Source organism: Zeugodacus cucurbitae, chromosome 4 (genome assembly GCF_028554725.1).
Source record: "Zeugodacus cucurbitae isolate PBARC_wt_2022May chromosome 4, idZeuCucr1.2, whole genome shotgun sequence".
In the NCBI taxonomy this organism is placed as follows: domain Eukaryota; kingdom Metazoa; phylum Arthropoda; class Insecta; order Diptera; family Tephritidae; genus Zeugodacus; species Zeugodacus cucurbitae.
Genome location: NC_071669.1, coordinates 25,111,864 through 25,139,054, shown reverse-complemented (window position 1 = coordinate 25,139,054; position 27,191 = coordinate 25,111,864). Strand labels below are relative to the sequence as shown.

The following is a 27,191-nucleotide window of genomic DNA, read 5'->3' as shown; positions in this document are numbered from 1 at the left end:
GATGAGCTGTACGATTTACACGACGACATTGACATAGTTCAGCGAATAAAATGACAGAGGCTACGCTGGCTAGGTCATGTTGTACGAATGGATGAAAACACTCCAGCTCTGAAAGTGTTCGATGCAGTACCCGCTGGAGGAAGGACGACAACAAGGACAAGTGGAAAGTGACCTGGCTTCACTTGGTGTTTCCAGTTGGCGCCAAAAAGCAAAAAGGAGAAACGAGTGGCGCGCTCTGGTGGATTCGGCTATAATCGCTTAAAGCGGTTCCTACTCCAAATATGTATATATATATAAATATATATACATGTATGTATATATGATTAAACTGAATGTATATATGTACGTTAAGCCTCGTTGAATAATTCAAAAGGTTTGATTGAAAATCAAAACGTTTACCACGAATCGAAGAAGACACACTCGCAGCATTGCCGAGAGGGCCAATTACGGAAGAGAAGAGAATTGTAAATATAAGAGCAAACGATTCTCACAATAATTCTAAAATAACAATTCGTGAAGTGGTACAAATATAGGAGTATATCTATATAGATATATATATATATATATATATGTATGAACCAAGTAAATGTCGAATTCATGAGCGACTGGGAAAAATCAGTTATTTCCACAGTGAAATGCGGTTACCCCAGGACGGTTACAACTACACGTATGTTAGGTGCACATATTCAATTTCAGGACAATATAGCAAATTAAGCCCGAGGATATTTGGTTAGGTGCGCTGGAATGATATTGCTAGCAACATAAATATGAATATTTTGTTTTGTGTGTTGGGAGCTGTGATTGCTGGCTGGAGGCGTCGCAAAAGGGTTGCCGCCATTGTTGTTGCGGTGTGCAGCAAGTAAATAAACAAACAAGCAAATAATTGACGCTGTGAAACGAAGATGTGGAAAGGTTTAGGATGCAGAAATTGTTTAATAAAATAAATTTCAGTGGGAGAAAAGTGATGAATTGTTGGTGGCTCACATTTCTAGATTCATTTATTGGTAAGTGCAAGAGTAACACTAGTCGATATGTTTACTTTCGATTTTCACCTTTCTATCGGGAAAAAAAAATAGAAAATCATAATGTGCGAAGAGTGAAATTGAATTTAATAAATATGCAGTAGAGTTTCAAATGATCAATACAGTCTGGGATTTTGAGGAATGCAAGCTGTCAAATTACCTTTCTATCTCTATGTGTATGTATAGGAAAAAATATTATAATATCAAATTACACAAAATAACAACCATGGATGAAAAGCTTTGTACAACTCCAAACAAGTGGTTTGGACTTTTTTGTTCTCAAATTAGGATGACCTCTAACTTGTTACTTGACTTGTTAAAGCATTTGAACACAAATGAAGTTCATAGAATCTAAAGTCCGCTTTGTCCGGAGGATGCGATCATGTGTAGAAGCTCACTTAGGTGAAGAAAGTACCTGATTGCCGTTCACTTAAGAGTGTCCAGGAACGATTCTTTTGCATGTGGCTCAAGCTCAAGCAGCTCACGACTACCGGCCTTAGACCAAGTATCTTCTGGATAACCAAAATACATCCGTTTGGAGGCGAGCTAAAGTCAGAAGGCAAAGCCTTCATAAGCGCGGTTGTAACTAGGGTTTGGAACCCACCCCATAACGAGACATCCCCAATGTAAAGGAAACAGCAGCTTGGGATGAGAAACCTCACTTTTGATAACGGTCACTGCAATCGTAATAAGGAACATTAAAATTATAGATTATTTATCTCTGGTCTATCTTGGAACCAGCATCAATAATGTCAGCCTTGAAATCCAACGCAGAATCAATCTTGTCAACAGGTGCTACTATGGACTGAAAAGGCAATTGAAAAGTAAAGTCCTCTCTCGATGAACAAAAACCAAACTCTACAAGTCCCTTATCGCCCCCGTTTGCTTTATAATGCAGAAGCATAGACGATGCCGACATCCGATGAGAAGATTTGAGTTTTCAAGAGAAAAGTTTTGCGAAAGATTTATGGTACTTTGCACATTGGTAATGGCGAATACCGCAGATAATGGAATTATGAGCTGTATGAGTTTTACCATGACATAGACATAGTTCAGCGAATAAAAAGACAGTAGCTACATCTTAGAATAGAGCTTACCGATCCAGATAGGTCTGGGTCGCCGAAATAACAGCCCTTGGTCGGGTCCGAAAATTCGAGTCAATCCCGGGTGTAACGTAGAACCGGCTGTTGTGGGGATTGTATGGAATCGATGGCATGTGTAAACAGCTACCTCCTCGACTTTTCTCTTTCTAACACTCTCCTCTATCAAGTCCTCATCGACCCTATTTACTAATTGGACGAAGTAGTACAGTATAGACCTGAACATTTCACTCGATGGCATTAGAATTCCTACGGCCAATAATCCCAAAATTTTGGTTGTCACATTAGATAACCTGTACTCCTTCACTTCCCACACAACCAAGGTACAGAGCCGCAGCAAAATCCTCAAGTCGCTAGCCGGCAGCACCTGGGGTAAGGACAAAGGAACGTTGTTGGCAACTAACCAGGCAATCGGCCGGCCGGTCCTTAACTACGCAGCCCCAATATGGTCGCCTGGATGCAGTAGGACGCAGATGGTGAAGCTTCAGACTTGCTAAAATACCGCCCTCCGAACAGCCACAGGCTGCCTCTTGATGTCTCCGGTCGAGCACCGACAGAACTTCGGACGCGACTAACTACACGCAAGCACTGAATGCCATTCACAGAGGAGCTATTAACACCTACATTGACTCCTTTTCCTTCGGTCCAGCCCTATCGAAACAGCTCGTTTCCTGGGCCTCCCGTTAGATGACTAGGCTTGTCGTTTCAAGCAGGCCTGGGTAACCGCTACAACAACAACAGCACAGCAGCTACGTTATCTAAGTTATGTTGTCCAAATGGACGAAAACACTCCAGCTTTGAAAGTTTTCGATGCAGGTCCCGGTGGTGGAAGCCTAGGAAGAGAAATAATCAATATCTTCTTTCTGAAGTTAAGTCCAATATTCCCTAAAGGGAACCAAGAAACATTTTTCCTTAAATAATTTCCCATGGAAATAAGATGTAGTTGGCTGTTGTTTACCAAGACTGTGGATCAATAAAATTTAGAAAACTTCTTAAAGAAACTACCCCAGGGATTTTTTCGAGAAACTGTTGAAGCTTACTACGATAATTTTGTAAAAAAAAACAACGTCTCCACCAATATCCCCAAGCCGCAACAGTCCCACTACAGAGAACCACTGCCCATTTTCAACCGAAGTATTTGTCCCTCAATAATTACCGCCGTGTCAGTGATGATGATAATGTCGTTGTTGTTGGAATGGTTTGTAGTTAAGAGCTTTTGTTGCTGAACAGGCGCAAATTCAATTTCAATTCCATTATGTGAACAACAACAACAATGATGTTCAATTTATTGCATCACTAAGGATGGGTGTTTGTTGTTTTGCCCCAAGCTGAGGAATGTTAACTCGAATAAAACAAACAACAGCATCTACGCTATTTTGATAATATATTTAGGTCGAGGTAATTCAAGGAGGAAACATGAAATGTAAACATTTCGCAAAAAAAGCACCAACGGCACAATGAATTGCCAACAAACAATGCTCACCTAAACGCTTTCACGTCCATACATACATACACACGAGTACATAAAGAAATACATATTAACAATCGTAGGTGGCGTAGGAGTAAAACAATAGAGTTCGAATTGAAAAAGCAAGCAAATTGAATTCTTGTCCACCCCATCACTCTTCCCTAACACTTAGTAGGCTTTTCTTTGCACTAACTGTTTTTTTCGACGCTTGTTTTCTTTATATTATATTTTTCCATTGTTTGCTTACCATTTAGCAATATTGCAGAGCAATCGCCGAAACCGCGACACACAAATCGAACAAAACCACTCAAAGGCGCATAATCAATTTTGCTCGAATATTGCCCGACTGTGTCTTATGATTGTACGCATTACGTATAGGAGGCAGGACTCCAAGGTCCTGTGCTAATACTGATATATAGCATATATAATATAAGTGCGTAGCGAGACCCTGTGAGAAAAATTATGTGCACTTATTTATGTATATTTCGTTTTTATCATTTTTTTGGCCTTTCGGGTATCATAATGAGCACATTTTGTAGGGTCTCTTTCGAACCCTTTGATCTAATAATTTTTGCTTAAATACTTTTTTTTGCATTTATAAGAGCATCAGTGTCATTATCTAATCTAACATAAACAAATAACTTAGTCTGAACATTATCCCTGTGTGTCTATTTAGCCCGCAGTGAAGAAAATATAGCAGCCGTCGCTGAGAGTGTACACGAAGGTCGTGGAGACTGTATTCAGCGTCGTTCTCAGCAACACGAACAGATCGAGATATTAAATTGGAAGCGTAGGAAATACAGCTTGTGCAAGAACAGAAATCGCTCGCCCTTCTCGAGCAACATCACTTTGCTCTATGGGCTCTTTCCAAGTTCCAAGAAGATCCGACGTTTTTGAACCAAATTCTGTTTAGCGATGAGGCCCATTCTGGCTCATAGGTATGTAAAAAAGCAAAATTGCCGCATTTGGGATGTAGGGCCTGAACAGATTCAAGAGCTTCAATTTCATCCAGAAAAAAAACGAGTTGATGTGGTTTGTGGGTCGATGGAATCATCGGTCCATACTTTTTCAAAAATGATGTCGGTGAGATAACCGATATTGAAGTTATTTGACGGAAGGAATGAATGTCCCGTACAATGATTTTTGAAAACTTTTCATCTAAGCTTGCGGATCTATAACTAAGAATCCACCGTTTGCCAATCGAAGACTTGACTCCCATCAAACTATGTACCTTTGGGTAGCGGTAACACATAATATGAATGAATAATACTTGGTGTCTCATGTGCCTGAAATGCTTTAAAGATATTTCCTATAAACCATTCTATGTATAAGTACCCGTCCACGGAGGCAGCATTTAGTACTCAATAACTGTAGTTAATGGTCGTATTTGTTGCTATTTCTGCCTGAATTGATTGAGATAAAAGGTTAGCATGTTAGCTAAGCAATAATGCGGCTAGAGGCAATCATGTACACCAGTACGAATATAAGTACATATATGTATGTGTATGTGTGGCACATATGTGTAAATATACGTTATCGTGTTAATGTGGTCGTAAATGCGGTCGAAATGAAATAATAGTAGTGGAAAATTATTGCCCTCCATTGGAAAGCAAATCGTTTGTAGACTTAGGATGGAGCCATTAAATTATGGTTTGCTTCATAAGTGATATATGTATATTCCAAAGTACATGCATAAGTGTATTTGTATATAAATGTATACTCGCATACAAACAAATATATATGCTACTCTATAAAATATATTGAAATAATGGAAGTTCCAATATAAATATTTAATTTAACTATACCCACACATATATTATTTTGGACTATTTCGCGTGGAAACTCAACAAAACCATATTTTTTAGTTTAATCACCACTCATCCTACTTTAAAGCCAGCTCTAATAGTGTTAGGTTTATAAATCCTCAGATGACTGCATGTCCATGTAATGCTGAAAGCGGGGAATATTTAGGTTACACTAGGTTCTATGGTCCTAAAGAAGCGGAATTACATTTGAACCCTGTTCTTGATTCCTTTGTGAAAACATTAGTCTGTGTTTCAAAGACCAATTCTGCTCTGATCTATGCCATACATTTGGATGATTTGGTTTTCTACAAAGTGGAAGCTCTTTCAGTTTAAGATTCCCTAATTTTTTGTAGCCCATTCTTCAATGTTTAAATCATATATATTTTGAATAAGTATACGTTAACACTTGTATACATACATTAACACCGTTAACAAAAAATACAATAATCACAATATAGACACAGTCTTATTGTTGTAAGTGTCTACAGCAAAATGTTTGACCCTTTTCAAAAAATCAAAGTTTTGCTTTGCTTACGGGTACCGAATTCAAAATTAACCCCAAGGTATATAAAGAAACCCAAATACATACATCTCAAGATACATACATACACACTTCCCCAACATCGAATTTGGGTTCTTAGCATCTTCATGGCTTCATGCTTACTTTATCTACATTTGAGATCAATATTCATACCCTCCGCATACTCATACATACTTACACTCGCCTCATTGATTTTATCACATCTCCCCAAGAGAGTAAATCAAATTTTAATAACTTTCAGCATCTGTCCTACAACGAAACGCTTGTCAACAGGTTGCCGCCCTTTTCAGGCTACTGTCATATTTTCTAAAATATGGCGGGTCTTTAAGGCGCATAAATAATAATAATAAATTATACATACATATATTAAATGTATACTGAAGTGACTGCTTGGGACAACTGTGGACAAAAATTATATTTGAAAAAAAAAAAAAAAAATTTCTGAAACTTGTAATAAGAATGACAAAAAATTAACCATTTAAATAACACCTCATATAATACTTAAAAATACTTTTATTTGTTGAGTGAAAAGATATTCTAATCTGTTCAGTGCTTTGTAGTTATCGTCAGTTCTATTAATAATCGTATTTAAATAGGGATTTGAATAATTTCTTCTACAATCTGCGTTTCTGCAATATCGATCATCTGTTAAAAATCCGGCTGCGCAAATTTCATTGTCCACCTCAATATAATATTTAATAGTAACATTTGAAGGGATATTTTTATTACTATTTATTCCTCATCCATAATTCGAAATCAGGTTGCATCAATTTTTGATCATCAATGTTTTGCAAAAAAAATGAAATTCAGCGCCCCAAGCGGAATGTTGACCAAATCCAACCTTTCGGAAAGTTTGATATTGTTGGGCTCTTCACGTTTGCATCCAATGCCTTTGTTACATGATTTATGCCATCAATAAGTGCAATATCATATTTTTTCGGCTATTCTGCAACATTCAATTTATGGATGGAAATTTGTATTTAATTCTACATTCTACATAACAAAGCCCTTTAAAAAAATTTAGCTCAAGGTGTCCTCAGAAGAGAGTAGTTCTGAGAGGCGCTTTTTATTATTAAATGGCATGCAAAAACAGAAGTGTCATTCTATGACACAAGTGACAATTTGAAATTGGTACGAGCCTAGATTGAATCCATCCCATTTCATTTAATCCAATCCCATGCAGAACTCACAAAATAGTGTTTCTTCACTAATATGCCGTGAATGTCCCTAAGCACGCCTTCTGCCCGGTTGATATTCTGTGTGGCATCACTTTGCACACGTACCAAGCACACAAGTCCCAAGAATGTACTTGTACCTACATACCTGCATACCATAAAGACAGTCTTCCCCGCACATAAAAAAGTAATCCAATGCAGACATTGCTGCCATTGCTGTGAAAATTTATGTTAATATTTCTTGTTAATTGAGGGAAAACATGTTTTTAATTTAACTAAAACCAAATAAAATTAACGCACATTAAGAGCGCAGAGGACCCAAGTGAACGACCAGGGAAATGCACCGAAAAAGGCGAAAGGCGAGAAGAAATTCGTATGCGCAGCGAGTTAGTGCATCAGTGCCTGGGCGCCACATGCTAAGACTTGTAGATGCAAGCGATAGGAGGGAGACGTGAGCAGTTTGGTAATCACAACAACGCAAGTACACATGTGAAAAGGTAAGTTAACTTGGAAAATGCATATATTATAGCTCTATAGCATTTAGAGCCTTTACACGCACTGTTAGGGGGCATAAAGACAGAGGGGACGGTTAAGACTATGTGGAGTTATGACAGTTTTATGTTGGCGTCAGCTATGCAACAATGCTTCTTCTGAATTACATCAAATTATGCATTAATTTATGAATTATCTTCGGCTATCAACAGCACCTTCCGACTGCGTACAAATCCGAAACTTAGCCGAGAAGACTTGTTAAGCAAGCGGCTAAAGCACCCTCGCATTTGGATTTCCTAGAAAAGTCAATTTAGGAAATGGTCGGCGACAGCCACAGTGTTTGCCGCTATTATTATGTAAATCTCATTTTATTATCACATATTTAATTAATAATTTTGTCTGGCTTCATATTGCGGCTCTCGAATTTTTATTACCAACAATTGAGCCTTGCTTGTTCGAAGTGCCTTGTTAATTGTGCGCACTCGACAGCAGTAAAATTATTATTTTCTGGACATTAAATACGCGCGCATTTACTCTAATTCATATTCAATAAATGTTTCTTAAGATTACTGGCGATATCAGGATGTAATAAAACATACTCATATGATTCGTGATAATTAGAAATGTTTTGGTTTAAAATGCTTAGGCGTGTGGAGTTTCTACCATATAGAAAATTGATAAAAAACAAAGAACTGTCCTTACTGTGGACCCAATAATAATGAACTGACCTTTGTTGCTCTAAACTTACTGTTAAGGGTATTCAATTATTTTCAAATAATCGTTACACAGAAGCGGTTTTTATCAAAATTAGTTCCCATTCATCAAAACTAGATCTGCAACAAAGTTCATGGACTAATAGAATTAAATGGATCTTTTAATTGGAATCTGTTAATTGTGAAATATTTTTGAATGACGCAAGCTTTGGAATTTGAAAAAGGAGTTTCATGTGCTAAAAACAATTATTTAATTAAAGATAAATGCTGCTGATATACTTTTTATCTTGATGAGTATTACGAGTATTTGTGCTCATCAGCAGCAATCATTCATCAGCTGTTAGCAAATTCCGTAGTTATCTAGGAACACCAAACACCACAATGAGCCCTTCAAAGAAGTCCACTGATAAAGGCATCAAAAAGTCCCCAAATAGTTTTAGAGGACCGTAAAATGAAGTTGACCGTGATAGCCGACTTTCTAAAGATGTCTATGAAATACCTTCGACACATCGTTCTTGAATATTTAGACGTGATCTTTCATGTAAAGCGCGATCTTACGATCGAGACAATGCACCGTGTCACAAAACAATGAACACGATGGCGAAATTGCTTCCACATCATCTCTGGATCAAGGATCTATCAACTTAAACTATTCTCAGACCTCGAAAGAATGGAAATATTCGCAAGTTCGAGCCAAATATAAGTAATTCTAATTTAATGTTTAAAACTAATGTATTACATCCTAATTTGTAAATCTACTTTATAGTAATAGTTTTTATTTTATTAACAATCCACCGTCTTATAAGTTCCGTTATTTGTTAATAAATCACTCAATCATATAAGAAACAAGTTATATATTTATGTTATGCAGTCTCTATGATCCCAATCTGAAGCGCAGGTTTGTTTTCTAATCTAAACTGGAACTGTTTTATAGTTCTTGGTGGGTTTTTTTAATAAACTAGCAGACCCGTCCACACGTTTTTGTGGCTAAGGTATACATTAAATTAAGTTGGTCCATTCTTGGCTTCGACGACGATATGATTACTCGAGGTTGATTTATAATACGCAGCATGATGACAACTCACACTACTTTTAATTGCAAAGTGAGTGGTGATAGTACCGAAAATTTTAAATAGCTTGGGATAATTGACTACGTAATCCTGGTTTGTAGCTGTGTCAACTCTCTTGGACCGAAATTCTAAATTGTCGCATTAAGTTCATCTATATCTTTTTTTTACCACCAATATAGGTCATTCAATCAGTCATTTATGGTTATCATATTGGGGTTTCATGTCAGGAAAACTTCTCTTTCGAGTCAATGAAGTGACAGAAATCTGTTGGAAATGCTATTAATCCATCGAGGTGTCAACTGCGACCCTACCATTTCCAACTGCTTCTACAATCGCAATTTGATATTGTTGCAAAAACACTCATATGTTAGTTGTTAATTGGCGATTCTTTATGTGTCGCCACAAATTAAATGACTTTAGGCATGCGATTAGCCCGTCAGTAACAGTTGATCCAGGAATAATTGGAAGAGTCTGGCGTAAATCACCTGCTAATAGAATCCTGGCTCCACCAAAAACGTTCATCGACAATCAAGATCATTTAAAGTCCTGTGCAGTACCTCCAGCGACTTCTTGAATATTTGGAAAATCTTCATTATAGCGCTATTTTTGGCGATTTTGCCGACTGGTGTTTCGTTCATTTGCAATTTAGGAGTAATTTCAAGGCCGAATGTGCCGTTTGTTTGCCTACTAACAGGTGCCAAGTTGCCCCTATTACCGATAATCTTGGTGGTGAAAATGAGTGAAATTGGTTCTGGAATTACATCAGCCCTCATATACTATATATCATGATTTTCCATTGGACTTTATGCCGAATATATAGGTCAAATTGTGTGTTATCTTAATAAAATTACATCAATAAATTGCGAGACTATAAAATGTTCGGTTGGACCCGAACTTAGCCTTACCTTATTTGTTACAAATTGTTTTAGGCTATCGACACAATCTTATACAATTGAACAATAACAGAAATATTTTAACAAAGCAACAATGATAACCTTCAAAATATTATTTTTTTGTTTTCTCTTTTTTTATATTATATTATTATTAAGCGACAATTTGTTTTAATTCCGCACACGACCATTCAGTAGGGAGCCGACCGCGCGAGTGGTCTTAAGCCCCATCCCGTACCCCAGAATCTAATAATTCAAAAAGTTATATAAAGGTTTTGAAGCGATCTTAAATAATAAATCATTTATTTCGATAAGGATTATAAAGATTAATACTAAGGTACAAATAAAGAGCCTTTTCACATTTTAATCAATTTTTTTATATAAAATCGCTTATTGTGACAAAACTATAATAGTTAGAGGTATAGTTAGAGGTATGAGGTAGATAATGATAAGTTCTACAAAATTGTAGTACATCACTTTGTTATATCTTCAATCGTTTTCGCTGCATTCGCGATTAAAGAAAGTTTTTTGGTATTTTTTTTACATTATCGGAGTTTTGGTAAGGAACCCTATTTTTTTTAACTAAATATAGCCTATGTCTCTCAGGGATAGTATAGCTTTCCAACGGTGAAAGAATTTTTCAAATCGGTTCAGTAGTTTCGGAGCCTATTCGAGACAAAAAAACAAACCTTTCCTCTTTATAATATTAGTATAGATAAATAAATATTTTCAGTTTTACAGTGGTATTCCTTAAAAACTCATTATGACTACTTCAAAGAAAGAGAGTACTAAGCGCAATCGTATCGGTCAACATGGGGCACTTACCACGAAGAATTCACCTGCGGAAACTTGGTATAGAAGAATCGGCCGGATGTAGGGAGTGCGTGGAGGATGATGATACGCTGGAACAATATCTTTGCGAATGCCCAGCCTTCAGGGTGTTAAGAAGAGATACCTACTACAGCTCCCAATATTCCAATCTAAGGGAAATTGGACAGCTAGAATGAAAAAAAACTGATAAGTTATATCAAAAATGTAAAATTGATACTTATTAGGGACGCCTTGGGAGCACAATTGCCCTAATGATGGTTTATGTCCGGTCGTTTACGAACCAACCCAACCAAATCTTACTAAATATAAAACGATGTGTGGAGTCGAATTAAGGTAATTAGTAGGTTAACTAAATTTATCATATCTAGCAAAGTGTTCGATTTTATTGCTCCGGCGCGACACTATTACAGATGTACAAGCTGCAGCTGCATCCTTACCGAAGCGCATCCACATTATAATTTTATTTTCTACAATAACCCAATTAGTAACCACCCGAAAAAACAACAATAGTTGAGCATTTAGCACAAAAACAAATAAACGGCTTACAGGCGTACCGTATAGGCTACCAAAGAAGCTGCTAATGCCACCGTCCGGAGCGGCAATCAGCAAGAGAAAGGAAAAATTAGGCGAAAAGATACAAAATAAGACATCAAAAGTGAAGAACGCCGAACGCTGCAGCTGCCAAACGAAAGCGGACCCAAACCAGTGGCCGGCCAAAATGCTGAAACCAAGCAATTCCCAATAAAAGGCGGTGCAGATAAGCAATGCAGCAGACACCCAGCCACCGATTGGACCTCCTTCGGTGTGCGACGAAAAAACTGTATAAAGACAATCGTAAAACTGCGCACATAAAATATGGCCAATCTGCTTCAGAGCAACAAAGCAAGATAAAGTTGCAATTGCCTAATTTGTACGACTAGCCTACGATTAGATGAGCAGCCCATGCGCAGTGACGGCACAACGCAACAGGACATAACAGTATCAGCCGTGGCATGTGGCGACACACCGCAGGACATTGCAACTGCCATTATGCCCGAACTCACCGACGAAAAGTGTCCAGCATGAAATCACCATTTTACAGTAGATCATCGCTACTTTTACTGCGCGCTCCGCTTAACGGCAACTGCAACTGCGAAAAGAACATGCAGCGAGGGTTCTTCATTTTAATTTTTTTTTGCCTTTGTGCAAAAAGCAAAAGACAGCAAAGGCACGAAATTAATTGAATTGTAGCCGGCTGACAATGGAGGTGCATGTACATACATTTGAACAGGACCCTTGTTAGCTGTGAATGCAAAAACAAATATACTGTTTTGAAGATTTGCACAAAGGAACGTAGACAATGCCAAGCAGTGCATGCTTTCAAGGAAAAATCCTACTTTAGCTGGCCAAAAACTCCTATGAGGAGCTCGTATTCTCTTAGGCCTTTTCAATCATCTCGATTTCGCTGAGCTCCATTGTTGTTGCTGATTGCCGTTGATCGACCATGAAAAGCGCAATTTAAGGCAGCCACAATGATCACACTAAACATTTGCCATAATCACTTGGTCCATTGTCCGTTCGCCTACCAAACAATGCCTCGTGATCGCCAACTAAACTCACACATACACACAGAGGCAAGCATTTATTGAGTTGTCGGTTGGTGCGAGCGCAGACCTTTCGTCAAATTTGATATTTTTTGTTTTTGTAGAAAATCTCGCTTTTGTGTTGGCCTTTTGCCTTCTAAGGAATCTTTATTTGGCTTTGTGTTGTTTTCTTACATTGCAACCATATTGTTTACTTTGTGCTGTTTGTCATCTTTAGGCATTGCGAATGCTCGTAATGTTGCGCATGCGCAATACATCCTTGTAATTGTCCCGCTTTGCTTGCTTTGTTTGTTTTGTTTGCCTGTTTCGTTGTGTTTGCCTACGATTTACTGATTAATTTGTTGCCTGTCGTCTTACTTCTGCCAATTGCTTGCTTCTCTTCTTTCTTTTTTATCCAATATTTGCTTACTCAATAAGGATACAGATGTTTCTTCCGTTGAAGACAAAGCCTATTTTCCCATTTTTATTGTAAAAATATAAATAAGCCGATATGCTGGCTCAATTTAGCATACAATACTACCAAATGTATGGATAGATTATGTTTCCGGGACGGAGGGAAAAAATCAATAAAAAATAACTTAAAAATAATAAAAGAAAAGAAAAATTATGAGTTAGAAATGCACACCTTTATGAACATGGAACATAAATATGTATAATATACTGTGTAAACGAATGACTGTCACACATAGTATATAGGATATACATATACATATATATATCCTCTCCATCCATATTATACATATCACCAAACCTACAACTTCGCTCTGCTGCTTCGTGCCCTTTCAACTCTATAAACCCGCTGTGTCACAGATTAGCACCAACAAATCGTGAAATTGCAATGGAACCATAGCTAACTCATGCAAATAGTTAATGGTCGCCACATGGAAGACCACATGATGATCTTGTACCATGGCATTTGACCTTCAATTCCAACAGACGACCTCGACTTCAAGAAACTATTTTCTGCTGATTTTTAAAACACTTGTGGACATAAGATGTTTAAGTCCTTCATAGTAATCATCTTCACTTGCAGTGTCTAGAACCTTGTTATTAAATGGGGTTTTATGGTTTTCGGCAAGTACGAAGTAGTGCGAAGATCGCATGTGCTCTGATAATTGAAGAGCTTTATACTGGTAAAAAATTGTATGGATTTAGTTGAACAATATATGTTGATCATTTTGTTCAGCATATGAAAAAAAGTCAATTGTACGAGGCAAACATCATTCATGTACTTCTGCTTTAAAGTTATATATGTATGTATAGTATCTGTTCTGTTACCTATAGCTCTTATTTATACAATTTTCATTTAAACTTAACTTAATAAACAATTATTTCCATAGTTTCATTTTTTTCCTAAAACAAAAAAATACACACTTTTAGGATACCTTACTATAAATTTCCATACAAATCTCATATTGGTCCTCACAGATCTGGTTATACCGTTTACCGCACAAAACCCCCCTCGAATCGTAGCCCGAGAGTAGAGACCACGTGACCCACGTGGCATTTTAGTCGTTGACAATTTGATTCTTTTATTATGTATCTATTATTTTTAAGATCCCATTTCGTTTTAAAGAAAAGTCAATTTTTATAAGAAAATTTACTTTATGAAAAAGCACTTTGTCTTCTCCTTGAAAATTAGACTCAGTATTGCGATAATCTCTTCACTAAAATTTAAAATTAATTCTGGATCGAAAAAAATTACCACGGACAAAAATCAAATATTGTCGTATATTCATATTTTGAACTCTTTTCAATTTTTTCAACCTTTTTCACATGGGTTCGTTTTTGTACCCGATTTCATTATTTTATATTATATTATTACGATTTGTTTGGATCATTATTTTTAAATTCTTTCATTCTCTTGCTAAATCTTAAAAAAAACTATAGAAATTAATACAAGTAGTCCGAGATCTAATACAGGTTATTTATTTACTATTAGATTGTTATAAAATAACACACAATGTATGTATGTGAGTGGCATTGCAACCGTTTAGCCGCTTATAGCCGAATCGACGATAGTGCGCCACCTCTCTCTCTCCTTCGCAGTTCGGCGCCATTTGGAGATCCCAAGTGTAACCAGGTCGCTCTCCACCTGGTCCCTCCAACGGAGTGGAGGCCTTCCCCTTCCTCGGCATCCCCCGGCGGGTACTGCATCGAACACTTTCAGGGCTGGAGTGTTTTCGTCCATTCGGACAACATGACCTAGCCAGCGTAGCCGCTGTCTTTTTATTCGCTGAACTATGTCAATGTCGTCGTATAACTCGTACAGCTCATCGTTCCATCGTTCCGTCTGCGGTATTCGCCGTTGCCAATGTTCTGAAGACCATAAATCTTGCGCAAAATTTTCCTCTCGAAAACTCCTAGTGTCGTCTCATCTGATGTTGCCATCGTCCAAACTTCTGCACCATAAAGCAGGACGGGAATGATAAGCGGCTTGTAGAGCTTGATTTTGGTTCGTCGAGAGAGGACTTTACTGTTCAATTGCCTACTTAGTCCAAAGTAGCACCTGTTGGCAAGAGTTATTCTGCGCTGGATTTCGAGGCTGACATTGTTCGTGTTGTTGATGCTGGTTCCCAGGTATATGAAATTATCTACGACCTCGAAGTTATGACTGTCAACAGTGACGTTGGAGCCAAGCCGCGAATGCGCCGACTGTTTGCTTGATGACAGGAGATATTTCGTCTTGTCCTCATTCACCTCCAGACCCATTCGCTTCGCCTCCTTATCCAATCGGGAAAAAGCAGAACAAACGGCGCGGTTGTTGCTTCCGATGATATCAATATCATCGGCGTACGCCAGGAGCTGTACACTTTTGTAGAAGATTGTACCTTCTCTATTTAGCTCTGCAGCTCTTATAATTTTTTCCAGCATCAAGTTAAAGAAATCGCACGATAGTGAGTCACCTTGTCTCAAACCTCGTTTGGTATCGAACGGCTCGGAGAGGTCCTTTCCAATCATGACGGAGCTTTTGGTGTTGCTCAACGTCAACTTACACAGCCGTATTAGTTTTGCGGGGATACCAAATTCAGACATCGCGGCATAAAGGCAGCTCCTTTTCGTGCTGTCGAAAGCAGCTTTAAAATCGACTAAAAGGTGGTGTGTATCGATCCTCTTTTCACGGGTCTTCTCCAAAAATTGGCGCATGGTGAATATCTAGTCAGTTGTCGATTTTCCAGGTCTAAAGCCACACTGATAAGGTCCAATCAGTTTGTTGACGGTGGGCTTTAGTCTTTCACACAGTACGCTCGATAGAACCTTGTATGCGATATTTAGGAGGCTGATCCCACGGTAATTGGCGCAGATTGTGGGATCTCACTTTTTATGAATTGGGCAGAGCACACTGAGATTCCAATCGTCAGGCATGCTTTCTTCCGACCATATTTTGCAAAGAAGCTGATGCATGCACCTTATCAGTTCTTCGCCGCCGTATTTGAATAGTTCTGCCGGTAATCTATCGGCCCCGCTGCTTTGTTGTTCTTCAAGCGGGTAATTGCTATTCGGATTTCTTCATGGTCGGGTAATGGAACATCTGTTCCATCGTCATCGATTGTGGGATCGGGTTCGCCATCTCCTGGTGTTGTACTCTCACTGCCATTTAGCAGGTCGGAGAAGTGTTCCCTCCATAATCCCAGTATGCTCTGGACATCGGTTACCAGATTACCACCTTGGTCTCTACATGAGGATGCTCCGGTCTGAAACCTTCGTTAAGTCGCTTCATATTTTCATAAAATTTTCGAGCATTACCTCTGTCTGCCAGCTTCTCAAGCTCTTCGTACTCACGCATTTCGGCCTCTTTCTTTCTGTTTTCTCTCCGCTGCGAGACGGCAATCCTCATCGTACCAGCTTGTTTTTATCGTTGCCGAAAACCAATTGTTTCGGGTGCAGCGGTACGCAGTGAGTTTGAGATGCCGTTCCACAGTTCCCTTATACCGAGATGCAGATGAGTGCTCTCAGAGAGCAGGAGTGCAAGTCGAGTAGAGTATTTCGTGGCTGTCTGTTGCGATTGCAGCTTTTCGACGTCGAACCTTCCTTGTGTTTGTTGACGGGCGTTCTTTGCTGCACAGAGGCGGGTGTGTATCTTCGCTGCGACCAGATAATGGTCCGAGTCTATATTTGGTCCTCGGAGCGTACGCACGTCTAAAACACAGGAGACATGTCTTCCGTCTATCACAACGTGATCGATTTGGTTCCGCGTGTTTCGATTAGGAGACAGCCAAGAAGCTTGATGTATTTTCTTATGCTGGAATCTGGTACACAGACGACCATATTTCGGGCCCCAGCGAAGTCGATCAGCCTCAGGCCGTTTGGCGATGTTTCGTCATGGAGGCTGAATTTTCCGACTGTTGTGCCAAAGACACCTTCTTTACCCACCCTGGCGTTAAAATCGCCAAGCACGACTTTTACATCGTGGCGGGGGCAGCGCTCATAGGTGCGTTCTAGGCGCTCATAGAAAGCATCTTTGGTCACATCGTCCTTCTCTTCCGTTGGGGCGTGGGCACAAATCAGCGATATGTTGAAGAACCTCGCTTTGATGCGGATTGTGGCAAGACGTTCATCCACCGGGGTGAATGCCAGGACTCGGCGACGTAGTCTCTCTCCCACCACAAATCCAACACCGAATTTGCGCTCCTTTATATGGCCGCTCCATCGCACTTCTTGGATGGCGGTGATGTCAGCCTTGATGTCGTATGAGGACATCAACCAGCTGGGCAGAGGCACCTTCCCAATTAAGGGTCCGGACATTCCAGGTGCATGCCCTTATATCATTATCCTTAAAACGTTTGCAGGGGTCGTCATCAAAATGGGGGTTGTCTCATCCGAGGCTTTCGTAGATTTTTCATTGGTACTTCGTTTTTAAGTGGTGGGTCCCAAGCCCTACGCACAACCGCATAAGCGGGGTTCGCCTTCTCACTTTAGCTCGCCTTCAAACGGATGTCTGTTGGCTATCCAGAGGATACTTGGTCTAAAACCGGAAGTCGTGAGCTGCTTGAACCATGCGGAGAAGAATCGTTTCTGGCCCCTCCCAAGTGAATGACAATCAAAAACTTTCCTCACTTGCGTGAACTTCTACACATGATCCCGTCCTTCTAACACACAATACGACCCATATATTCGGCATAAAGTCCACTATAATAACGAAAATCACTGTATATGGTATATGGGGCCAGGATAATTCCTTGACCGTTTTTACTAATTTTCACTACCCACCTACATCACATCCAAGACATGTTCACTTAATTCTACTGAAAGATTTATAGATATTTTCGGCAAAATACTAGCTATTTGCATTTAGGTCCTAATGTTCGATATATGGGGCCTTGAAAAGTTATATAGGCCTCGTATTAGGCCGATTTCGGGGAATTTTAGTTGGGTAGATTCGATTCAGTATTTATATTCTGTTCCGATATCTTAATGAAATGAAAGTTTTAATATAGCTTTAGTAACCGAAGAAAAAATCGTCCAAATATCCCCTTCCCTAGCATGATCTTCCGTACCAAATTTTGTTTTCATAACTTAATTTATAGTTTAGTTACAGGTGTTTATAGGTTTTCGGTTATCGCCATTTTGTGTTCAGTGTTAATTGGTGGAAACTCTTACCTTTACCAAAAAATAAATTATTCAGTCTCTTTATTTATTTATTCTACATTTGATATTAACCAAACCTTTGGACAACCATCATAAGCAAACTCTATTTCTACGCAAACTTCGTAGCGGAAAACTGCTAGTTTAAATAAGCTCTATAAAATCTGACTTTGTTATCAATTTTTAAAATTTGCATTATTCATTTGTTCTTCATTAAAAAATCGTTGCCTTCGATTCGCCTCCTATTACCTGTATTTGAACAAAGCTCTCTTTATATTTTCTTTCAAAGCAAACATACTATAAAAGGCTACGGCAATATCCACTTGTGATTGTATATCTATTTGATTATAACAGGTAATGTCTCTTTTAAATTTAATTTAACATGATATACAATAGATTTCTCATATTTTCGCACTCAGAAGATTTTGATTCGAACAATGTTATAATACTTGTTCATCTAATTACTTCCTATATGAGTAAATCAATGAAACTGATATCAAAACTAAGCTCCATAACATACACTCAACCATACTTACTTACACACATATATCAAGGTATCATTTCAAGGAAATATCAAATGAATATTATAAAACTGTAAAAAATCGAAAATAACCATCTGTTAATTACACTTTTTGTACATACATACATGTTGGTATAGATTTCGAAGGTAAAAAAAACGGATTAGTCAAGTTAAAAGAGCAAACATTTTTGCGAACTGCTGGCCAAGGGTCAAGCTACCGGTAAATAAATTCACAAAGAAAGCAAACACTTGGCGAGGATGAAGAACAGCTGTGCAAAATGCACAATCAACCTAAGGAGCTGGTGCATTGAAGAGGAAAATAAGAGCGGAAGAGCAAATTACCAACTGTTCCTCGAACAACAAAAAATAACTGTATTAGATATACATACTCATATCGTATTAAGTCTTATTAGGAAGTAACTGACATTTAATATTTTTAAACCGGAAAGACTTTTATGAACCAATATAATTCATAAAAGGATTAACCATATGGCGAAGCAACACGAGTATATGTACATACCGAATATACCTGACTAAGTGCAAATACCTTTTTAGGAGCGTAATTTTCCAATAGGATTTGGTAAGTTAATCATGTTCTCGAATAAATTAGCCAACAGACATGTATATTGTTTAAGGCAAGAAACCGCGATTGGTTCGTAAAGAGGACAAAGACCCAAAATATCGAGGTCGCTTGAGCAGCAACTGGAAAGAAGAAAACGGGATAGCTTCATTAGATTGGCCCTCATAGTAGCCATCGTTTGGTCACTAATAAAGATGAAACTCCGCGGAAAATTTTCCATTCAAAAGAATTAATTAAAACGGAATATTAGGGCAATATGACAAAATTTAAAACAGTCATATGCTATAAAATTAGTCGTAAACATACATCCCGTTGCAATCAAATTATAAAAAAACGAGGTGACTGCAAACCTTATTAATATATAATAATTGCGCATTGAACAAATAATTATTTTATTTAATTTTGTAATTTTGTGAACTTTTTTTAATATACCTTTACTTTTTCAGTGACGTATATATACATATATATTTGGGGTAGGAACCGCTTTAAGCGATTATACTCGAATCCACCAGAGCGCGCCACTCATTCCTCCTTTTTGCTTTTTGGCGCCAACTGGAAACACCAAGTGAAGCCAGGTCACTTTGCACTTGGTCTTTCCACCGGAGTGGAGGTCGTCCTCTTCCGCGGCTTCCTCCAGCGGGTACTGCATCGAATACTTTCAGAGCTGAAGTGTTTTCTTCTATCCGTACAACATGACCTAGCCAGCGTAGCCGTTGTCTTTTTATTCGCTGAACTATGGCAATGTCGTCGTATAAATCGTACAGCTCATCGTTCCATCGTCTGCGGTATTCGCCGTTGCCAATGTTTAGAGGACCATAAATCTTGCGCAAAACCTTTCTCTCGAAAACCCCAAGAGTCGTCTCATCGGATGTTGTCATCGCCCACGCTTCAGCGCCATACATCAGGACGGGAATAATGAGCCACTTATAGAGTTTTATTTTGGTTCGTCGAGAGAGGCCGACTTAGTGACTTAGGCCGATTAAATTGATCAGGATATGGAGTGAAAGGAGACCACTGAACCCCGACACACAATATATGTATATTTCCTACAATGCAATGAGTTCCCGCATGATACTAGTCACCTCTAACGCCCAACGAATCCGACTCATCTAACACCCTTCTCCATATTGTCCGACCCTGTCGAAACTTATGTATTTTTCCCCTTCCAGCAGGGCTGGATAATCGTTAAAGCAACAACAATTATGTTTATTATGAAAAGGCAAACCGAACTGAGTATAAATCAAGTAGCAGCTGTCAAAAAACCCAACTCCAAATAAAAGTAAGCAACCACAAGTCAACAAAAAAAACACCCGTTATTACAACAAATTTACATTCGCTAAATTTGTTTACGGTCTCTGCCTTCTCATCCTTTTACGTTCTCTCTCCATACGGTCTTCGCTTCAAATGAAAATTAATTCCAAAAAATACCTATCGCATTGCATACTTTTAGGAGTAGAATATGTACCTCATAGAAATAATTATGTGCATGAACTTGTTGCAAAAAACCTAAAAGATTACAAGATTGCAAAATGTTTCTGAGTATGCAAGTTTGTTACTACTATTATATACGATATAAAAAAACAAAAAATTAACAAATTAAACATTATTTTTTAAGTTTAAAACAGAATTTAAGTTTAGGCTAATAGTAAATATTTATATGTGCATTTTACTATTTTTACCAGTAAATCCTATACATTTCAGTTTAACTGAAAGAAATTTTTATTTTAATAGTCAGTAGCATTGCCCTTATATTTTAAAACTAAATTAGGCCGCTTAATCAGAGAATTAACTAATGACTGTAGAATAGTTATGTAAATATTGGCAAATTCTGGTTCTATGGCGTACGTACTGTCTCAAACTGCTTTCCTTTTTTGAAAACAGTAGCAGAGAGGATGCCCAGAGATCCTCAATAGGATTTAGGTTCGAAACGAATGCTGCAGATTGTAATACGGTTTTCCGGTCGTTAAAAAGATGTTCTTCATGTGGATTGAAACGTTATCCTGCTGATTTGTCCAGTTTTATGCCATAAATATTTTCAGCAAATTTGATTAACTCGTTGTCCAAAAGACCTACATAAATATTAGCATTCATTTGAGTGGATATAAAATATGTACATCAGGGGCGAACGCAGGAAGGGGTTTTGGGGTGTTAAAAATAAAAACTCATTTATTATGACTTTCAGGTTTTGTCATCCAAAATTTATATCCAACGGCTCTTTATGTGCACTGTGCTAATCACAGCTTAAATTTAGCCATCGCAACGACTTGCAAAATACCTGCTATAAGAAATTGTATTGGTTTCATGAAAGAGACAGTAAGTCTTTATCGGATGTCACTGCTCAAAAATCTTATTCTTGACTCCTTTCCAAACTCAAAGCAAGTGAGGTTACTTAAATTCTGCGAAACACGTTGGGTGGAGCATTTAGAATCTCTTTCTTTATTTAACGATTTATTCCCATTGATCTGTACAGCGTTGGAAGAGCTTGATACTGAAAATTAAGAAGTGATTTATTATCAAAACACATAAGCCTATGTTTGCAGCAAATATACTGTGATTTGAGCAGCTGCGTTGCTTATGCAAATAATTTGTATGCTGAAATTAGTGAAATGCGTAAGGATTCTGTACAATCGTTTAAACTAATTTTTGAATCAGTTAAAACAATAGCCGCAGAATTAGATTTAGAAATCAAAATTCCGCGTTTGGCGAAACGGCAAACTAATCGCGACAATTATGAAGGCGAACCGGAAGAATATTACCGCAGAGCAATTTATATACCGTTTTTAGATAATTTTTTGGACCAAATTAATGAACGATTTGTAAAACTTCGAGAGCTGCTTTCCAAAATTGAAAACATTTTGCCAAATAAATGCATAAATCTTGACGTTATTGAGATGGAGGAGACTGTTCGTGTTTTAGAAAAGCAATGGTCCGCTGATGTAGAAGATCCCGATGATTTCGTTGCTGAATTTAGAATGTGGAAAAGGTTAAAAATCTTTTCTTCAGATTATATATTCTAACTAAAATTTTGAATATATTTTCAGGAACTGGTTAAATCAAACAAAGAGATCCAAAACTTTTTTAGACGCGTTGAATTGTTGCGATGTAAAAATTTTCAAAACATTGTATCGTTTTTTAAAGATTGGGCAACAATCCCTATATCTGTCGCTTCAAGTGAACGCTCGTTTTCCTCACTTCGCGTATTTAAGAAATAAAACTGGAAAAGCACGCCTGAACGGAATGGCTCTCTTGAATATCCATAGAAATATAGACGTGACGGAGGAAGAGATTTTAAATGTTATGGCCCAAAATAAAAGAAGATTAGACTTCAATTTGTGAATAAAATAATGAAACATTGTCTTTTTACCTAAAAACCCCGCCCCCCCCCCACCCCCTAATTTTTTTCCTGCGTTCGCCACTGATGTACATAGATGTCTTTCCACTGCATCAAAATGCAGCCCATGAAGGGTTAGATCAGAACCTGCATGCATGCAATGAGTCCCCGCATGACACTAACCACATTTTTGCATGCCCAACGAACCTTACTCATCTAACACCCCTTTCGCTTTGGTCCAACCCCGTCGAAACAGCATGTTTACTGGGCCTCTCGTTAGATGACCTCGACAACTAGATTTATGCTTTCCGTTTCGGCAGGGATAGATAATCGTTACAACAACAACAGCAGCCCATGAAATCAGGGTACCGCTTCCAAAACATCGCTTGTAGCAGAATCTCTCCAATATTTCTTGCAATGATCTGGGCCGACCAAATTTATAATATAATAATCAATACAAATTTTTTTTTTCGTCACTAAAGACTATTTGCTATCACTTATCGGCCCCGAACTCGTATTTATTTGCAAACCTCAAATATGCTTTCATCCTTTTGCACCGATCATCAATGTTGTTTTCCGCTCCCTGCGTCGCACTGTACCATAATTAGTGAGTATCAACTCTTTAATAGTTCATTAAATTAATACACCTACAATAGTTTTAAAAACAAATTTTCACACAAAAAGATTTTGCCGCTACACTATCAGCAATAATGATCAGCTAAACTGATTTTGCACATATAAATATTTACTATGCAATACCCAATTCACAAGGACATTCTTAATGTAACGGTACAACGCACGAGAAAAGTACGAACGAATTTTCGTTGCATAGTAACAGCAACTTATCAACCTTTTATTCTACATTTACCGAAATTCCAAAAAATAACATTGAACAAGAAATATAAACAATAACAAAAATGCACATATAAATATTTGTATGAGGTAATAAAATAGAGTTGGAAGATTGTTTTATTTTCCATGGAATTTTCTAATTATGTAGTTACAAATGTTGGAGGCAATGTAATAAAAACGTAGTTTCCATCTTTTCCGCTAAAATTTTTATTGTTATTGTTGTTATTGTAAGGAAAAATTAGCTTAAAAATATACTCAAAATGATTTCTTTAACAAATTTCCAAGACAATAATTTCTTGATTTCTCTTTTGATTAAAATTAATTATATTAATTTCAATGGTTGTGGAACTTGACTTTTTAAGCTTATAGGCAATTTCCTGAACTACAACTTCTTCTTTGTACAAATAGTTATAGATATACCTTGACAATGAGTAGGGTTAATCAACTAGGATCTCCTGGTAGAGGCTTTGCATCTAACATTTTCAGTGGAATGTATGTATTTCTTACAAAAGTTAATGAGTGTCAAATCCTAAGCCCTTACAACTGCTATACTACAGTTTTGTCTTACACTTGTACACAACTTTTCCATATATATACATATAGAATATCTCTTTAGAACTGAAAATCTTTATTTAAACATAAAATGTGGTCATTTTATTATCATTAGGATTCGCAGGATTCGGATAAGAAATACAAATTAGCCTTTGAGGAGATTTGGGAGTTGCGGTTCTATGTAAAACATTATGCGCCTTTGTACTGTTGAAGTTGTCATTACCACTTGTTAACTCTCGCTTTCTTTCGACAGCTATGCTATGCAGCATGTCAAACACGGTATTAACATCATCATCATTATCATCATCATCACTGATATCTGAAACGCTTTTGGGCGAACCAACGTTTGTTAATTGGAGCGCCTCCAAACCATCTGGGTCGGGGTCGGATGCTACACTATGCGTTGGCGAGACACTTCCTCCAATAGGAAGTGTTTTTCTTCTATCACGCTGAAATTCGTGCAACAAATCAGAATGCTTATATTTTTTGCTGACATTTTGCAACTCTTCGGTGGCAGTTTTATGTAGCGTCTTGTGACGTTTAAAGTTCGATGCATCAGCGAAGGTACGCGGACATAATGGACACTTATACGGCCTTTCACCCGTGTGTGTGCGCATGTGCTTCGTCAAAGCTGACTTCAATTTGAAACGTTGCAAGCACTGATCGCATTTATAACGTAGTTGCGTAGTTTCGGAAGCTACGCCCACATTCGCATGCATATTTGTAAGCATCAGCGTTTTCAATTCGTCTTTACTTATAACAGAGTTTGGTGCGGGCAGTTTTTTGAGCGGTGGCAATACCTCAACGGATTTTACGTTTGTAGCTTTTGAACGCAGCAAAGACATATTCGCATCCGATTTTTGGTCCGAGTTATTTGGCTGTGCTGTTGGGACAGCAACAGTAAGCTGCTCTTTTTCGAGTGCCTTTTCATTCTCTGCTTTATTATTCTGCAAACGCGCGAGTACTGCGCGCTGCGCATGTTTTAGATGCATTTGTTTGTGCAGTTTCCAGTGGGAACTACTGTTGAAATTGGCGCCGCAAGTTTCACACTTAAACGGTAGCTGACCCGAATGCAAACGCATATGGGTGACCATATTGGAGCGATGCGCAAACGCTTTGGGACAGTGCTAGATGTAAGTATAAAGCATATAATGAATTCCTCGCCGCAATTGTGTAGAATAACTGTTTACTTACCTTGCAGACGTAGGGCTTGTCGCCGGTGTGCGTGCGCATGTGCAAAGTCAGTTCGCTTTTATGTACAAACGCCTTGGCGCATGTATTGCATTTAAAGTTTCGTATGCCCGTGTGTTTCGCCATGTGGTAAGCCAGATTGGTGGTGTGCTATAAAAGATATTATTATTTTTGTTATAGGAAAATGTGTATGCTGCTGTTTTACCTTAAAGCTGGCCGTGCAATGTTGGCACTTGTATGGACGCGTTCCCACATGCACTTGTTTGTGATGACGCAACACCGAATAGTGTGTTTTATATGATTTGTTGCACTTCAAACACTTAAACGTGCTTATTTTTGCAGAGTCTGATTGTACTTCCAGTATATCCTCAGCAACGTTTTCCGTTGCATTAGCAGTGTCATCAATCTCTTTAGAATTTAATTCCGAATCAATAGACGTGATATGTCCTGCATCGTCTACAACTATGTTAATGGTGGTTTCAGCTTTTTTATCTGACGAATGTTTTTCCTCAATTATTTTATTGCTTTCAGTGTCACTTTTGGCCAGCAGTGTTGTGCCTTTATGAGCAGCAATCTTTTGATGTTTCTTTAAGTCAGCTAGTGTGTCGAACTTTGATATACACTCGGCACATTTATAAACTGATTCATTATGAGTGCGTAAATGTTTTAGAAATAAATGTTGTTTCGTAAAAACCTCTTTACAGTATTCGCAAATCAAACGTATCTCTGAAGCAGCACGTGTTGTGCGATGCATGCGGGCATCGGAGCCAACTGAAATTATTTCTGCCAAAGAAGAACCATTTGCAGCTCGTAATTCAGCAATTGGTTGTATAGTGATGAGTGTGCCTGTATTTATCTCGGAACAATTGTCAGAGTTTGTTTCTATTGGCGAAAAAATTAAATTGACTATAGTGTTATACTTTGAAAATGATGTTAAACAATTTACCTAAATCGACGTCATTCTGTTCATCATCAAGATAAGGGATAGGGTCACATGGAAAAAGTTTTTTCTTCTTTCTTACGCGCTTAGCGTTTTTACAGGAAATAGTGTTGCTCGTTAAGTTTTGAGTTGGAGTTTCAAATTTTTCAACAACATTTTCTCCTTCAGTCAATGTATGGTTTTTTTCATTTGCCATCTTACATGAATTCTTATCTTTCACCTGTGGGTGATCTATATTTTTGTGTGCCTCGTATTTTCTTAACTTTTGCAACAATTTCCTCTGTCCCTCTTCTACCATTTGTAGGAATTTATCTGTCGATTCAGCATCCAAATGGCAAGCGACGCATAACAGATTTGGAAAGTAGTCATTTTGTTCATACTAAATGAATAAAGCAAGCATATTCATTAAATGTATAAACAATGGCATAATTCTTACCTTTATATTCAAACAGCTCAGAATGCGTCCAACTAAAGATGTAATTTCTTCATTTTTCTTTCCAGAGAGTTCTATGACGTTGTGCTGCACCTCACCACAAAGACGGCAAACTTTCCCATTCTTTGCAGTAATTTCATTAACTTCCATTTTACAGCAATGTATTGAATTATTTACAATTGAAATAAACAAAACAAATTATGAACTATAACAGCTGATTACTATTATTCCTGTTCGCCGTTTGTTGTTAGTAGTGTCAACCCAGCAGCCTGCTACAAATACTCTGATATTGTAGCTTTCTTAATTCATGAACAAACTTTCCCTATGTTTTACTATTACATTATTCTTAAATAATATTCCTTATGTTATAGCATCTTATTATAAATAAAAACACATTTAATTTAAATTTTTTTGTTTAAATATTGGCTTGATTCTAATCCAAATTTAAATTAAGTCCGACAACTCTGTCAATTTCTGACAATTCCTTTCACTCGTTATTTTACTGTCAGTCATTTT

The 27,191-nt window shown here is 37.8% G+C and overlaps 2 protein-coding genes across 10 annotated transcripts in view; one reads left to right on the top strand and one right to left on the bottom strand.

Moving 5' to 3' along the window:
* LOC105215883 (sulfotransferase 1 family member D1) overlaps nt 1-27,191 on the top strand; it is a 524,336-nt gene that overhangs the window by 279,686 nt on the left and 217,459 nt on the right. The gene's annotated exons all lie outside the window — the stretch shown is intronic.
* LOC105215887 (zinc finger protein Xfin) lies at nt 23,749-27,169 on the bottom strand. Its single transcript, XM_011190072.3, has 5 exons — nt 26,679-27,169; nt 26,249-26,621; nt 25,508-26,184; nt 25,306-25,452; nt 23,749-25,238 (listed from the first exon to the last, which is right to left on the bottom strand). The coding sequence occupies exons 1-5, from the start codon at nt 26,823-26,825 to the stop codon at nt 24,192-24,194; spliced, it is 2,391 nt and encodes a 796-aa protein (XP_011188374.2). The 5' UTR covers nt 26,826-27,169; the 3' UTR covers nt 23,749-24,191.